This window comes from Musca autumnalis, unplaced genomic scaffold (genome assembly GCF_047663935.1).
Source record: "Musca autumnalis isolate F117 unplaced genomic scaffold, ASM4766393v1 scaffold_4, whole genome shotgun sequence".
Taxonomy (NCBI): Eukaryota; Metazoa; Arthropoda; class Insecta; order Diptera; family Muscidae; genus Musca; species Musca autumnalis.
This window is the reverse complement of record NW_027411977.1, coordinates 202,754,629-202,769,835: the sequence shown is the minus strand read 5'-3', so window position 1 is coordinate 202,769,835 and position 15,207 is coordinate 202,754,629. Positions and strand designations below refer to the sequence as shown.

The following is a 15,207-nucleotide window of genomic DNA, read 5'->3' as shown; positions in this document are numbered from 1 at the left end:
ATTGAAGCCAGTGTTATAGCGGTTTTGTAGTCACGCTTACTAAAATTAGGTATATTATCTGAAATAATACATTTTTCAATAATTTGGGATGACCGCGATATTTCACTTCCGCGACGACCATTCAAAAAAATATATAGCCTATTTTCACCACCGGTGTTCCCAGTACATTATCTGAAATTTTCAAGAAAATCTATTTAGCCGTTTTTGTGTCTATTCACACATTGCCTTTTATATATTAGATTGGAGCATAATACAAGTTATTAATTTTAGTAAAATAAGGACAAAAATACATATTTCCAGCACATATCAGGTTTGAACCTTCACATGGACAAAACTACGTGACAAATCAATGCCATAATTCAAATTCCTTCAAATTGAAATGTTTACTATAAGTTTTCATCAATAAATTTGTTTTCCGAAGTACTTGGTATTGATCATTTTGGCCACGGACGTGACACTGTGCGATGCAACTTCTAAAATAACGCAAAGCGAGTTCTTTGTGTATTACAATTACAGCCTAAAAGTATACTACTATTTATAAAAAATCCCAAATAAAGAATTTTTACATGTTTTCGATATCATAAAGGAAAAATGTTTATCCTGGTCTAGAGCCATTATTGTTTACACCAAAAATTAATAAAACGGAACACAATTTTGATACATATTAAGCTATAATACCGCAGTTTGGCTTCTTACAGACATGGAAAATCGTCCTACAAAAATTTTGTAATAACGGTCTACGTTATAATATAGTCTCCGTATATACTATTCCCGATTTGTTATACACTCCACCACAGTATGGAGGGTATATTAATTTGTTCAGTTTACAACGTATGAAATAATAATTTGCGACCCTATAAACTATATACATATATTCTTGATCAGGGTAAAATTCTGAGTCGATATAGCAATGCAATCTGTTGTAAGCCATGTAATGGTACCTCCCGATTTTCGATATTTTGACTATTTTAGTTCCTTTTTTGACTGAACTACCCGTAACTGGATATTTGAGATTTCATATTTTGGAATAGCACCCACAAAACGGTACCTTCCTGTTTTCGGTATTTTTGTGGGTTTATCTACATTTTTGACTGAACTACCCGTAACTGTGATGCAGTCAAAAAACTTCTTTCTCGAAAATTGTCAACATAGGTTCATGTTTTGCTATAGCCCCCTTATAATGATACCACCCCATATTCGTTATTTTGGAAATTGTAGCTACATTTTTTAACCGAACTAGCTGTAATTTGATATTTGAGGTTCTTAGGGGTCACAACACTTCTCCAGCAATTTTTTTTAACATAGAGCAATGTTTAGTTATAGGCCCCATATAACGCTACTTCCATATTTTCGGTATTTGGAGGATTTTAGCTACAAATTTTAACCGAACTAGCTGTAATTTGCTATTTGAGGTTCTTAGGGTCACACCAATTCCTTACGAAAATTGTGTTCATACGCCCATGTTTTGATATAACACCCATATAACAGTACCTCCCGATTTTCGCTAATTTAAAGATTTTAGCTAAATTTGTTGAGCGATCTACCTATTATTCACAGTGGTTGAACAAATTCTCTACCAAAATTTGTCAACATAGGTACAAGTTTGGGTATAGGCCCCATATAATGGTACCCCCCGATTTTAGGTATTTTGAAGACGTTAGCTACATATATTGGCCGAACTATCTGCAGTTTGGCGTTTGAGGTTCCCAGTGGTTACGAAACTCCTCCACCACGAAGTATCAACATACTTAAGTCCATGTTTAGGACGTCTATTACCCACATAAGGGCAGCTCCCAACTTTCGGTATTTTGAGGTTTGAGGGTTAGCTACATGTTTTGACCGACTTTCTGCAATTTGAAATTTGAGTTTCCCAGTGACCACAAAACTTCTCCACCAAAAATTATCAATACAAGTCCATGTTTTGTTATACGCCCCACATTACGGTACCTCCTAATTTTACATAGTTTTAGAATTTTAATTTGACATTTGAACTTCCCAATCAAAATTGTGAACGTTTTGGTATGGCTACATAAAACGGTTGCACCGATTTCAGATTTTTTGCTATACCATACCATAATATGGAGGGTATAATTAAATTTGTCATTCCGTTTGTAAAACATCGAAATATTCATCGTAGACCCTATAAAGTACATACAGTGCCGTTAATAATAATAGCACCGTCGTACTAAGTTTTCTTTTTTCACTATATTTTCTTATTATTCTTCGACAATTTTTTTGTTCTTTGGTAATATTGTGGCTGGTATCGTAGTCTCTTAATATGTACTCGACTTGCTCTTACTTACACCTATTGTTGTTGTATTAAGCGCATATTGGAGAAATGTCAAAAATATAACGGGAAAAAAATAGCACCGATCGTGTTTTTGTTTTGAAATTTTGTTTTAATTGCACATTTCATAAAGAGCCTCGTTAAAAAAGTGTTGTGATTATCAAAACAGACCAAAAACTACAAATTATTAAAGAATAACATAAAAAAAAATGGGCCGTGGAAAACATTGCACAGAGGAAAAACGCCAAGTCATAAAGGATATGTATGAAGATGGCAAAATATACTCTGAAATAGGAAAACTATTACATTGTTCCAACAAAATGATCCGTAATGCTCTAAAATTTGAAAAAAAGTGGAAACACGCGGACGAAAACCTGTAATGTCGAGTAGTATGGTAAAACGTTTGGTTCGGGAGTCCAAGAAACATCCTTTTAAGGCAGCCACGGAGCTTAAAAAGGATTTACAAATAAAGGCGTGTGTAGAGACGGTGCGCAAACGATTGCGGGAGCATAATTTAAAAGCCCACAGTCCACGAAAAGTACCACTTTTAACTAATCGGCATGTAATGAAGCGTTTGCACTTTGTAAAAGACCACGTGGAGTGGCCTGTGGAGTGGAGGAACATTTTATGGACTGATGAGTCTAAAATTGTGCTTTATGGTGAAAAAGGCTCTCGTTCGTATGTGAGAAGACCACCGAATGCGGAATATAACCCAAAATTCACAAACAAGTTAATAAAACACGGAAGATCCAGCATAATGGTATGGGGGTGTTTTTCATATTACGGCGTAGGTCCCATACATATGATAAACACAACTATGGACCAGCATATTTATGTTGAAATGTTGAAAAACGTGATGTTAACTTATGCCGAGGAAGAAATGCCTTTGCGTTGGGTCTTTCAACAAAATAACGACCCGAAGCATACCAGCAGAGAAGCCCGACAATGGTTTGCAGATAATGGCATTCAAGTTATGGAATGGCCAGCACAGTCATCAGACATAAACCCAATAGAAAATCTATGGGGTGACATTAAAAAATGTGTTTCTGAGCAAAACCAACAAACAATATTGAACTGTGGGCAGTGATAAAAGATTCCTGGCATAAAATCCCCAAAAAACGATGTGAGGACTTGGTCAACTCGATGCCAAGACGTTGTGCCGCTGTTATCGCCAATTTAGGGCATGCGACTAAATATTAACTCTTTTAAAGATTAATTTTTATGCTTTCAATCGAAGTGAACAATAATTTCAATCAAATTTTTAAAAATGAAAATATTTTATAATAAAAATAGGTAAAAAACTTTTTAAGTTAAACGGTTTTATGTTAAACATACATCGCAATGTTTAAGATAAATGTACTAAAAACCAAAAAATAATAAAATAGATACAGTCGTGGGAATTATAAACATATGCATAGACTAGACTTAAATAAATTGTCTACAATCGTTGATTAAAATATTTGTTTTGTAATGTTACACTATAATTAGGCAGTTGTTCTTTTTTTTGAAGCCTTCGTTTACGTTGTGTTGCAGTTTCTGTTTTATTTGTGTTTGTATTTTTGTATATATATTTTTTACCATTTTGTTCCCACGAGTAATGGACATTTAAACGGTCGACCACCCCCCCCCCCCCCCCCCCCCAGAGGTCCAATGAAGGGGCAAGGCTATGTACAACAAGATGCGCCTGAGGGGAAAACGTTAACGACATATCATTTCTATCCACCCTAATGCCATACAGTTCTCGGCGCGTTTTGACCTTTCACCATAACTTGGGTGGTGTACCGCTAACGACGTATCATTTTTTAGCCACCCTAACGCCACACAGTCCTCAACACGATAAAAAATCTTGACTTGGGTGGTGGATTCAGGCTGGATTAATCAGATACCTAAATTACAGAATCAATTTCTAAATTTAAATCTTAATTATACGCCATTTAGTGGCTGCGCCCATCTTAAATATTGAGTTTGTATAGTGCACTGTATTCTTCTTGTCAAGCCCTTTTATTTGATACCAATATTAGTGGGATTGATAAAAAATTGTTATCAGCCATTTGGTAGCGGCGGCCATCTTAGATTTCAGTTTTGCATAGTAAATTGTATTCTACTTGTAGAGACCTTTCATGTGATACCCATGTTGATGGGATTGATAAAACCTAAGTTATCCGCCATTTTGTAGCGGCCGCCATCTTGGATTTCAATTTTTTATAGTATATTGTATTCTGCTTGTTGAGCCCTTTCATTTGATACCCATATTTTTGGGATTGATAAAACCTACGTTATCCGCCATTTTGTAGCGGCCGCCATCTTGAATTTATAATGATAATGAATAAACATAATTGTATTGTCACCAAAATCCAAAGTGTATACAAAATTTCAGATTAATCGGTTGACAGGAAGAGGGTGAAATTTGAATTACTAAATTTGACCCAAGAATAAATAATAAAACAAACGGGGTGAGCTAAATAAAACCATTTAATAATAAAAAGGTGCTATTTTTTTACCGGCCAAAAATTGAATATTTTCAGGATATTGGCCAAATATCCCCTAAATCCGTAATAAATGAATTGTTATTTTTTATGTTCTAATAGAATATAATGTCTTTTATTGATATATGCAGTAATACGTCCAATTGATAAGGAAAACGCCAAAAAATCGAAGGGAATTGTACTCATGTGCTACGGTGCTATTTTTATGCCGCAGCTGTATATTCTTGATCAGGGTAAAAGTCTAAGTCGATATGACCATGTCCGTCTGTCCGTCCGCCCGTCTGTTGAAATCAAGATACAACTCGAATTTTTAAGATAGAGCTTTTTAGTTTGGTGTAGAAGTTTCTATTACTTCTAGGATGTTTGGTATTGCAAATGGGCTATATCGGTCCACGTGTTGATATAGCCCCCATAGAACGGTGCCACTCGATTTTCGGTATTTTGAAGGTTTTAGATTCATTATCACACCGAAAAGGCTGAAATTTGGTTATTAGTCTTCGCTGAGGATATAAAACTTTCCCCCCAGAATATTGTTGGTATAGGTCTACGCTTTCCTATAGCCCCCATAGAACGGTACCTCCCGATTTTCGGTAATTTGAAAGTTATGGCCACAATAATCCATTGAAATGACTGAAATTTGGTATTTACTCTTCGTTGGGGGTATTCAACTTTGCCTTTTAAATTTGTCGGTATAGGTCCACGCCTTCCTATAGCCCCCATAGAACGGTACCTCTCGATTTTCGGTAATTTGAAGGTTATGTCCACAAAAATCCATTGAAATCACTGAAATTTGGTATTTAGTCTTCGTTGGGGGTATTCAACTTTCCCCTTTAAATTTGTCGGTATAAGTCCACGCCTTCCTATAGGTTGTGGCCACAAAAACCCACCGAAATGGCTGTGAGTCGGTATTTAGTCCATGTTAGAAGTTAATCCTTTCCAACTGAATTTTGTCGATATAGGTCCACGTTTCTATATAGCCCCCATAGAACGCTACCAAACGATTTTCGTAATTGTGAAGGATGTGACGTCACCATTCCACCGAAATGACTGAAATTTGTTATTTAGTCTTTCATGTGGTTATAAAATGTTCCAGAAAAGAATTATCAGTATAGGTCCACGTCTTCCTATAGCCCCCATAGAAGCGTACCTTTTGATTTACGGTATTTATTTATTTTTTTTTTTTTTTGGTTTTAACCATATTGTCTTACTGAAATATCGGAATCTGGTCTTCTTTAAGTCTAAAAACTTTACGCCAGAAATTTGTCTGTAGAGGTCGACGTTTTAATATAGCCCCCATAAAACGGAACATCCTGAGGAGAAGGTCCCTTCTACGCAAATTTACAACGAGGGGAACACTTTTGTTTTAACTTTTACCACGTACTGGAGTTCGCACAAGACTTACATGTATTCTAAATGTTTGAAACGGAACATAAAAATTCGAGATTGTTTGCATCAATCCACCCCAATATGCCATACAGCAGCAATATCTGCCTTCGGCTGACTTTTTATTGGCAAAAAAGAAACAAACTAAACAAACGACAGAATTTCCTCTCTCAACTCTCGCAATTTGTTATAATAATAAAACTTATGCCACACATAATTAGACCAATAAATCAAAATTTATCGCAACAACTGCGGTATTGGTTCGAATAAAAACGTTTTTATTTTGACTGACAAACACGTGTAATTCGCGTGAATTGTTATCTCTAGCCTAAATATGGTCGATTTCTAGAAAAGAACTTAATGTTTAAAAGCATGAAATCAAAAGTAATTTATTGGCTGATATACATTGAAAATAGTGTAAATTTTAAATTGCTTTGTCATAGGTATTTTGTTTTGCTTTAGCATTATTCCCCAAATAATTTGTTCATTGCCCTTAGTCTGTGAGCATGTAATCTTTGACAAATTAAAAAAAAGATCAACAAAAAAGTCTGAACTTTATCAAATAGATGACAAATACAGTTTGTGTCAATCAAATAATCTTATCTGTAATCAACAATCGCACAAGTTACAACATTCAGAGATTCTTAAATGTTAGCTAAACGGAAAATGTTAACATGTTGGATATGGAATTTGTAAGTACAGTAGAAGTTCTTTATAACAAACGTTGCTGTAACGAATATTTTTTTTTTATAACTAATAGTATATATTTATTCCTTTTGCTTTTCAAAATAGTCAGACTTAATCCCATTTTTGTTTCTTTCTATCTTTTGAAATTTAAAATTATGAAAAATTACGAATTGTGACAATGACAAAATCGAATAATGACACCCCTGCACGATGTAATGCTGTGTGCCACAATTGGCCAACCTGAAGCCTAATTACGATATTCGAATCAATCGAGTATTTGCTAGTGAAAAAAATCGAACTATGAAATCCTATTGGCACCACCAACCAAATAAATATATTTTTACCATCAACCTTATTAATGTTTTTGAAGATCACATAGGATTTCATAGTTCGATTTTTTCATTCACGAGAAAATACTCCATCGAAACGAATGCCGTAATTAGGTTGTAACCTGGTAACCCGATCCTCTCCCCATAACTGCCAGCATAGACAGACCACCCCATTACATATATTTTTGATCGCCCCACTTCCATCAAACAGATTCAGAAAACTCCTAAACTTTTCTGAAGTTCGGGTAGCCGAAACGATTTAGTATTAAGGTACTGACCATGAAATTCTTCGTCAAATATGCTCCTATGGCCCTTAATCAGGAAAGTTGCAATGGAAGCCAATATATTTGTCGGTGAGCAGACACGGCACAAATAAACTGTAAGCAATGGCTTAGTCAAATCGAATGGTCAAGTAATAGAAAGACCCATAAGGCATGGATGTTGCAATCAGCACATCCGACAACAGCATTGCTCACCATTTCCACATACAGCAGTTGAGGACTTAACTATAACAGACTGTGCCAAAGAGCATTGTAAGTGATGCTTAACCTACAGTAAGTCCCACATAGGTTATCTCATACAAGAACTGCAATTTTTCACGTAGAAGACTAGGTACTATCATGGATGACCGGCAGATCTCATAGAAGAACTGGTAATTTCTTCATAGAAGATATGAAGGCCTTCTCATAGAAGATGAAAGGGTCTTCCCCTAGAAGACTATTATGTCTTTTCATAGAACGTCGGAAGATCTTCTATCAAGTCCTCTCAAGAAGACAAGCAAATAATTTCTTACGGAAGACGTGGCAGTCATCTTATAGAAGACGTTGAGATCTTCTTATAGAAGACGTGGTGGTCTTATTATAGAAGATATAGTGACCTTCTCATAGGCGGCACGAAGATCTTCTCTTACAAGACTTGGAAATCTTCTTATAGAATACTTGGATATATTCTCATATATAAGACGTGGTGGTCTTCTTACAAAAGGCGTAGGGGTCTTCTTATAGAATACGTTGAGGTCTTCTTATAGAAAACGTTGGGGTCTTCTTATAGAAGAAGTGGTGGTCTTTTTATAAAAGACGTGGAGGTCTTCTTATAGAAGACGTCTATTTATAAAAGACGTTGAGGTCTTTTTATAGAATATGTGTATGTTTTCTCATAGAAGACCTGAACAACTGCAGGTTTTCAACAACGATACTTGGAATTCTTGTAATAGGAGACTAGTATGCCTTCTCATTGAAGACGAGGAGGTCTTTTTATAGAATACGTGGATGTCTTCTCATAGAAGACCTCCACGTCTTCTGTAAGAAGACGTCCTTATATAAGACGTAGGGGTCTTCCTATATATGTATGGGGTCTTCCTATATATATAGGGGTCTTCCTATATACGTGGATGTATTCTCATGGAATACCTAGAGATCTTATAGAAGACGTGGAGGTGTTCTATGGAAGACGTGGTGTTCTTGTTATGGAAGTCTTCTTATGGAAGACGTGAAGATTTTCTCTTAGAATACGTGGAGAGTTTTTTACAGAATACGTGAATGTATTCTCATAAAAGACCTGAAAATCCTTTTATTAAATTCCTGGAAATCTTCTTATATAAAATGTGGAGGACTTCTTTTAGAATACGTGCATGTATTCTCATAGAAGACCTGGACATCTATCAGTAGACGAGGATTTCTTCTTATAGCAGACGTCTACTTATAAAATACGTTGAGGTCTTCTAATAGAATACGTGGATGTTTTAACATAGAAGACCTGAATACCTGTATGTTTTCACCAACGATACATGGAGTTCTTGTAATAGGAGATTCGTAGGTCTTCTTATTGAAGACGTGGAGGTTTTATCATATGATACCAGTAGGTTTTCTCTTGGAAGTACAGTAAGACTTCCCATAGAAGACCTGCCTGTCTTCTATTCGAAGAACTGTTTGTGGTAGAGACAAATAGGTCTTCTCTTAGAAGACCAACAAAGCTCTTGATTGAGGACATGGATCCTTTTTCGTTGAACTTGACTTGTAGCTCTCTTTAAAGAAAACCAAAGAAAATTGGAAGACGTTCAGACGTTCTACGAGAAGGCCTGTTCGCTCTCCTATAAAAGATTTTCCAGGTATTTTATCAGAATTCCGACTGATCTTTTATGGAAAGACTGATTTTTTCATTAAAGATCAGTGATCTTCGCATAGCTGGTCTAGCTCGTCTTCTCATAGAGGCTAGCAGGTCTTCTCATAGTTGAGAAGATATTCCCCTATTATGCTATTTGGTCTGTTCATAGAATTCCAGAATGACTTCTTGAAGGAGACTATCATATCTGTCATAGACGATTAGTAGATTTTCTTTTAATAAACAAGTAGTTCCTCGTATTAAAGAACAGTGGGTCTTCCTAAAGGAAACTAGTAAGTATTTTCATAGAAGATCAGAAAGTCTTCTCATAGAAGGCCTTGTGGCATTTTAAGAGAAGTAGACGTAGGAAAAAAAGAATTGCGCATAAATACTAGTTACCAAGCATAGCCTTCCTTTGTCACATAAAAAACATACTAATATACCTGATGATCGGACTTAACTAACCGTGACACGCAGCATAATTGTTGGATGTGCGGCACTTCGGTAGGCTCCTAATTTTTCAATGTACCTCTTAGTCTATAACAGTTCAATTGATTACAAACAAGTAAGCAAAGGCTATAGTCGGACGGGGCCGACCATGTGATACCCTACACCACAACCTGTAGGAATTAGCTATGTGCAACCGCCTTGCACGCTGAATGTCCGGGTTCGATTCCCATCAAATTGTCTACGGTGGCAAAATGCCTCTTAGTAATGTTGGCGATATTTCCTGAGTATTTCAGCGATGAAAAACGTCTCTCCAAGTGACAACTTAGGACACGCCGTTCGGACTCGGTGATAAAAACTAGGTTACATATCAATAACATAATATGAATGCATTGATATAAGAGAAGCCTCCCTTGTCTTTACTGGGATGTTTGTGGAAAATTATATAAATTATGCATTTCTAAATAATATTCGAAAATTGGAAAATTCACATTGATTAGCCCCTTCTGCTACATCTTCAAATTGTCTTTGAATATCAGGTTCCTTTTTGGAATACACCTAAAATAAATAAATATATATACCACGCAATTTGGTATATTTGATCACTGGGAAATTGCGAGTTTATTGAAGATCTATCGTCCAAAAAGTGTGCACTTGTACCTCACATATGCTTCGAAAATAGTTCATTGTAGTTCATATTGTGATATCAAAAATGTATTTTATACCGCAAAGAAGATAGTATAAGTCAGTTGCGCTAACGGTGATATACCTTCAGCCTCTAAAAATATATTTATTTTTTAACACGAGTTTGCTTCAAAATGCGTGGAATCTGTAGGTATCGTAATATGAGGCTATATTTATATTTTAGTAAGCTAAAATCTGAATTTTGGAAATATTTGAGAATTATTTTTTTAGATTTGTAATTTTAGTTGGACCCGGGGCAGGGGTTTTTGGAACTTCTGGACTTTTATCTCAGGAAGTATGACTTACCCCGGGAAAGGCACCAGAATAGGGACCGTAAAAAGAACCTTCTACAAAAAAAAAAATAAAATAATCAAATAGATCCGATACGGGTTCTCAAACTGCACTTTTGCCAAATTTTGTGTGGGAGGTACTCGAAGGACGGACCGATATAGTCCATATTCCGACCTGACACATCACTGGATGAAATAATACGATGTGTAAAGTTTCGACCAATCAGAAAATCCCCTTGAGAGTTAACTTACGGATTGGCGGCCCAAGTACAATCTGCTGAAAAAAATTCAAAACGATTCGAGAGGACTCTTAAATTTCCCTTTTCCGAATTTTGTGTGGGAGGTACCATAAGGACCGATCTATATCTGGAAGGAATAATAATATATGGAAAGTTTGGAGCAAATCGATTGCTCACTTCGCCAGTTATCGTTCACACAATTTTTCGAAAACAATTTTGAACTTTTTTGTGGGAGGTGTGGACGGACATAGCCTACATTCGAACTTAAACAAATTTTGAGCAAAATATTACGTTGTATAAAATTTGGTTCTAATCGGTAGATCCGTTCGAGAGTTATCGTGCGCACCAGCCAGTTAGACATTAAGAGGGACAGATGAACGGACAGCGCTAAAAAGACTCCAAATTGTCTGAAACGAATTTCGTCCACATATACTTGGGGTCTAAAACCAATATTTCGATGAGACACATCTTTGGTCGTATTTTGTTTGTATCCCTTTACCCTAAATCCTTGGTATAAAATAGGTGGCGAGGCTACCCGATGTTGCAATATTTGTATAAAAATCCAATTGGACAACTGAACTGAAAATTTCTCTGTCATGATAGAAACAATTGGTAGTATGGGAGGAAATTGTGGTTCTCTACACAAAACACAATATATGTATATCAGGCAGTAGGTGCGTTATCTAGCAGACACATCATTGCAATTTGCATCAGGTGAAAGATCAGTAGTAATTTTTCCATATGTAGGCTACTTTGGCGGTATATGCCCTCCAGGAATGAAAACATGGACCAAAAATAAAATGTGTATATTTTTCATACAAAAGTAATGGTCTATGTCAACCGCTAAATAATATCAGATCATCATGCAAAATTATAGGCATTTTCGTCAACCTATAATCTTACCTCGTGCAAAATTTGGTGACTATTGAGCTATAATTGCGACCTCTAGCGGCTTTATGATTACACTACAAACAAGAAACTGGATATATTAGGCTGTAACTCTGTTATCTGATCACGTACATCAACATAATTGACATTGACAATTAAAAGGTCAAGAGATCGCCTTCTAAATATAACTCAAGAGTGGGGAATGTGTCTTTCAGGAACAAAGATATAAGCTGTTTATTAAAAATTTTCACAATTTTCACACAAAAGTTGTGGTCCATTTAACCCTCTAAATATTATCTGATCGCCATCTCAAATTGCAAGCTTCATGTTTGTCATATACTCTTGCCTTATTTAAAATTTCGAGGCGATCGGACTATTATTGCGACCAACAAAGCAGCTACAAAATCGGATAAAAATTATGTTTTTGGTCCATTTCACCCGCTAAATATTTTACGATCATCACCAATTAAAATAGCGACCTATTCTGATATGAAACCGACCTCCATACCAAATTTCGTGACGATCGGTCCATAATTGCGGCCTGGAATTTGATTACAATTTATAATGGACAGACGGACGGACGGACGGACACACATCTCAAAATCGCTTTATCTCGCCGAGATATGAAGATTGGTATACCACATTGGGGGTCTCCGACGAATATTTCGCGGTGTTACATGAATTTTTCCCAAAACAAACTTATAATACCCTCTTTCCATATAAAACAAATAGGTCTTCTCTTAGTAGAACATAGAGGAAAGAAAGAAAACCTCTCATAGAGCACCAGTAGGTCTTCTAATATAGGACCTTTAGGCCTTCTCATACAAAACCTGTACGTCCTCCTATAAAAGATCAGTAGACATTATCATAGAAGATCTGGAAGTAGAAGAGCTGGAGGACTTCAAATAGAAGACCTGAATATCTATAGAACACTTGGAAGAAGAACTGAAGGTATTGTCATGGAAGATTTTAATGTTTTTCGTATAAAAGATCTGGATGACCTGACCCACTTTCTATTGAAGGTCTAGACTCTAGAGGTCTTCTCACACATGTTGTTTTATAGAAGTCAAGTTGGTCATGCCATAATAGAGGTTTTTTATAAATAGACTCGCAGGTCTCTACAGGTCCTATAAGAGGTGGTTATTCTCTCCAATGGTCTCCTTATCGTTCTTATGGAAGAAAAATAGGTCCTATTAAACTAGACTGAATGTTTCTTATAAAATACCCTCTTTATAAGAAAACTATTTTACCTTGGTCCTTACACTTCCCGCACCTTCCCCCATTCCATAAAGTGTACAACTTGTCTCTTATCATAATATCACATGATCGACTGTTTTTAATACGTAACACTTAATTATAAATATGAACTTATCAATATAATTATTAGAACTAGAATAGGAAATATGGCATAAATTTCAGTACGCGGATGACATGTTGAGATCAAGTTAGTAATATCATCATCACTGTGTTCAATCCCGTCACGTGTCGGTACTTCAACGATAACAATTTCATTGGAAAGAAATCGTATGGGAAAGCTACATTCGGTGGCGTTTATACAACCCTTAGAATTACTTATGTTTGAATATAGAAATGTGGGCTTATAAATATCGAAAATGGCATGAATATCATTACGAACTAAATCATTATCACTATAGAATATATAATAGTAATAACCATCCGCGTCGATTTCATGTATCGACAACATGCGATGTGAACCATTTTCCAAAAAGTGGGGATTTGTGCACTCGGCAATGGGTGGAAAGTCCCCAAAGGACAATCGATTTGTTTCAAAACATTCCAGCAGACCAGTTTCAAAACTTGATACTGAATTGGATTCATCGATTTGTGTGAAATTCATGGCATTACCACCATGCGTGTATTTGCGATCGTAAACTTGATCACGTTTGCGTCGATGGTGGGGATTTTTATAAAGTCGATTGTAAAGTTGTTGTTTGCGTTTTTCGGTTAGTTTGACAGGATCTTGGATATGGTTTCTCTTGTGTGTGTGTTTGGGTCTTGTAGAATTATTTTTATTTGTGTATTTTCTGTTCTGATGTTTGGAGAACTTTGGTGTACCATTTTTCAGTTTTTTCCTTTGGACCTTTGGTGCTTCTGTCGTCGTTGTTGTGGTGGTTGTTGTAGATATCATATCTAAATCCTCCTCATCATCATATTCATAATCTTCAAATAAAATTTCACCCCCAGTATTTTCCAATTCCAAAAGATTATCCGTTAGCAGTACACTGGGACTACTTCCTTTCTCATCCGCTTCACTGGCTTGATTTTCTTGAATTTCTTTAATATCCTCAAAGAAAACCTTTACTTGTTCATGATCCTGAGGATAATTGGCACCATATTTATTGCGATTGTGATCGAGTAGGCCACATGTATCCAATTCTCGGGCACCCTTAACAACCAACATGCGGGCGCCTTCATAACGAGAACAAAACTTCAGCAGCACTCGTGCCCCCTTTAACAAATAAAATCCCCAATATTCAAAGGTATCATCCGGTAGGGTCATGGACTTTTTCAGCCGTATGTGCTTGTGATTTGTCGATGTTTCCGGTTTGCCGCGCAACTGAAAGGCATTGAACGGTGTGGTCATTTTCAACGAATGCTGTTGGCAAAATATCGAAGAAATTCCATCACGTATTTCAATTATATCCGATTCCGCAACAGGATAAATAACATCTGCAAATACGCTTCTCTTCAAATGCAGCGGTATTAAAATCAGGGTAAATGGCACCATTACAATGAGTATGCAAAATACCAAAACCCTTTTGAAGCCATGCAATTTGCGGTTATCTGAAATAAAGATAAAATAAGAAAATTTATAAAATATTTCAAACTTTTTGCTCGAATAAAATTGACCTACCATCAAACCGGTAAACTGTTGCTTCTTTATTTTTATCACTGTTTAGTGCCTGTATCTCCATAGATATTTTGGTTTCTTTGGTAAACATTTTTTTTTAACTTGGGCTTGCGTTCTTAACTTATCTAGCAGCGTATATCAACTGAACTATTCTTTTTGGTAGCAAAAATAAACAACACACATTTGTCTTCTCATTGTAAACACCCTGCCTCCGCCCCCCTGTTCACACAATAAGGTTTATCTCAAAAAATGTTTCATATCAGTTGGCAGCATATCAAAGAAATACATCATGAATTGAGGCGCTCAGCGCCAAAACGGCCTAACCCACATGGTCAAAAAATTCAAACTGACTATAAAGATCTACAAGGTGCTCTTGAAGCAACTTTAAATGGAAGGTGTTTACAAGTGGGAAGTTTTTGCGGATTCTGAAACTACAATGTTCATAGATGAGAAAAATCAAAAAAACAAAAAAAATATAGCCGGAGCGCTTTTTAAATAAATCGCGATTCAAGTTG

At 36.1% G+C, this 15,207-nt stretch overlaps 1 protein-coding gene across 1 annotated transcript; it reads right to left on the bottom strand.

Annotated features, from left to right (window-relative positions):
* Nucleotides 1–13,174: 13,174 nt before the first annotated feature.
* Nucleotides 13,175–14,783, bottom strand: LOC141403213 (uncharacterized). The gene is made up of 2 exons (XM_073985395.1): nucleotides 14,696–14,783; nucleotides 13,175–14,625 (listed from the first exon to the last, which is right to left on the bottom strand). The coding sequence occupies exons 1-2, from the start codon at nucleotides 14,781–14,783 to the stop codon at nucleotides 13,175–13,177; spliced, it is 1,539 nt and encodes a 512-aa protein (XP_073841496.1).
* Between the last annotated feature and the right edge of the window lie 424 nt (nucleotides 14,784–15,207).

What these genes read in the sequence shown, in the direction of transcription:
- LOC141403213 (XM_073985395.1), bottom strand. Translation starts at nt 14,783, where the DNA reads ATGTTTACCAAAGAAACCAAAATATCTATGGAGATACAGGCACTAAAC. An exon ending in AACAGTTTACCGGTTTGATG is followed by an intron (nt 14,626 to 14,695) that starts GTAGGTCAATTT and finishes TCTTTATTTCAG; the next exon opens with ATAACCGCAAATTGCATGGC.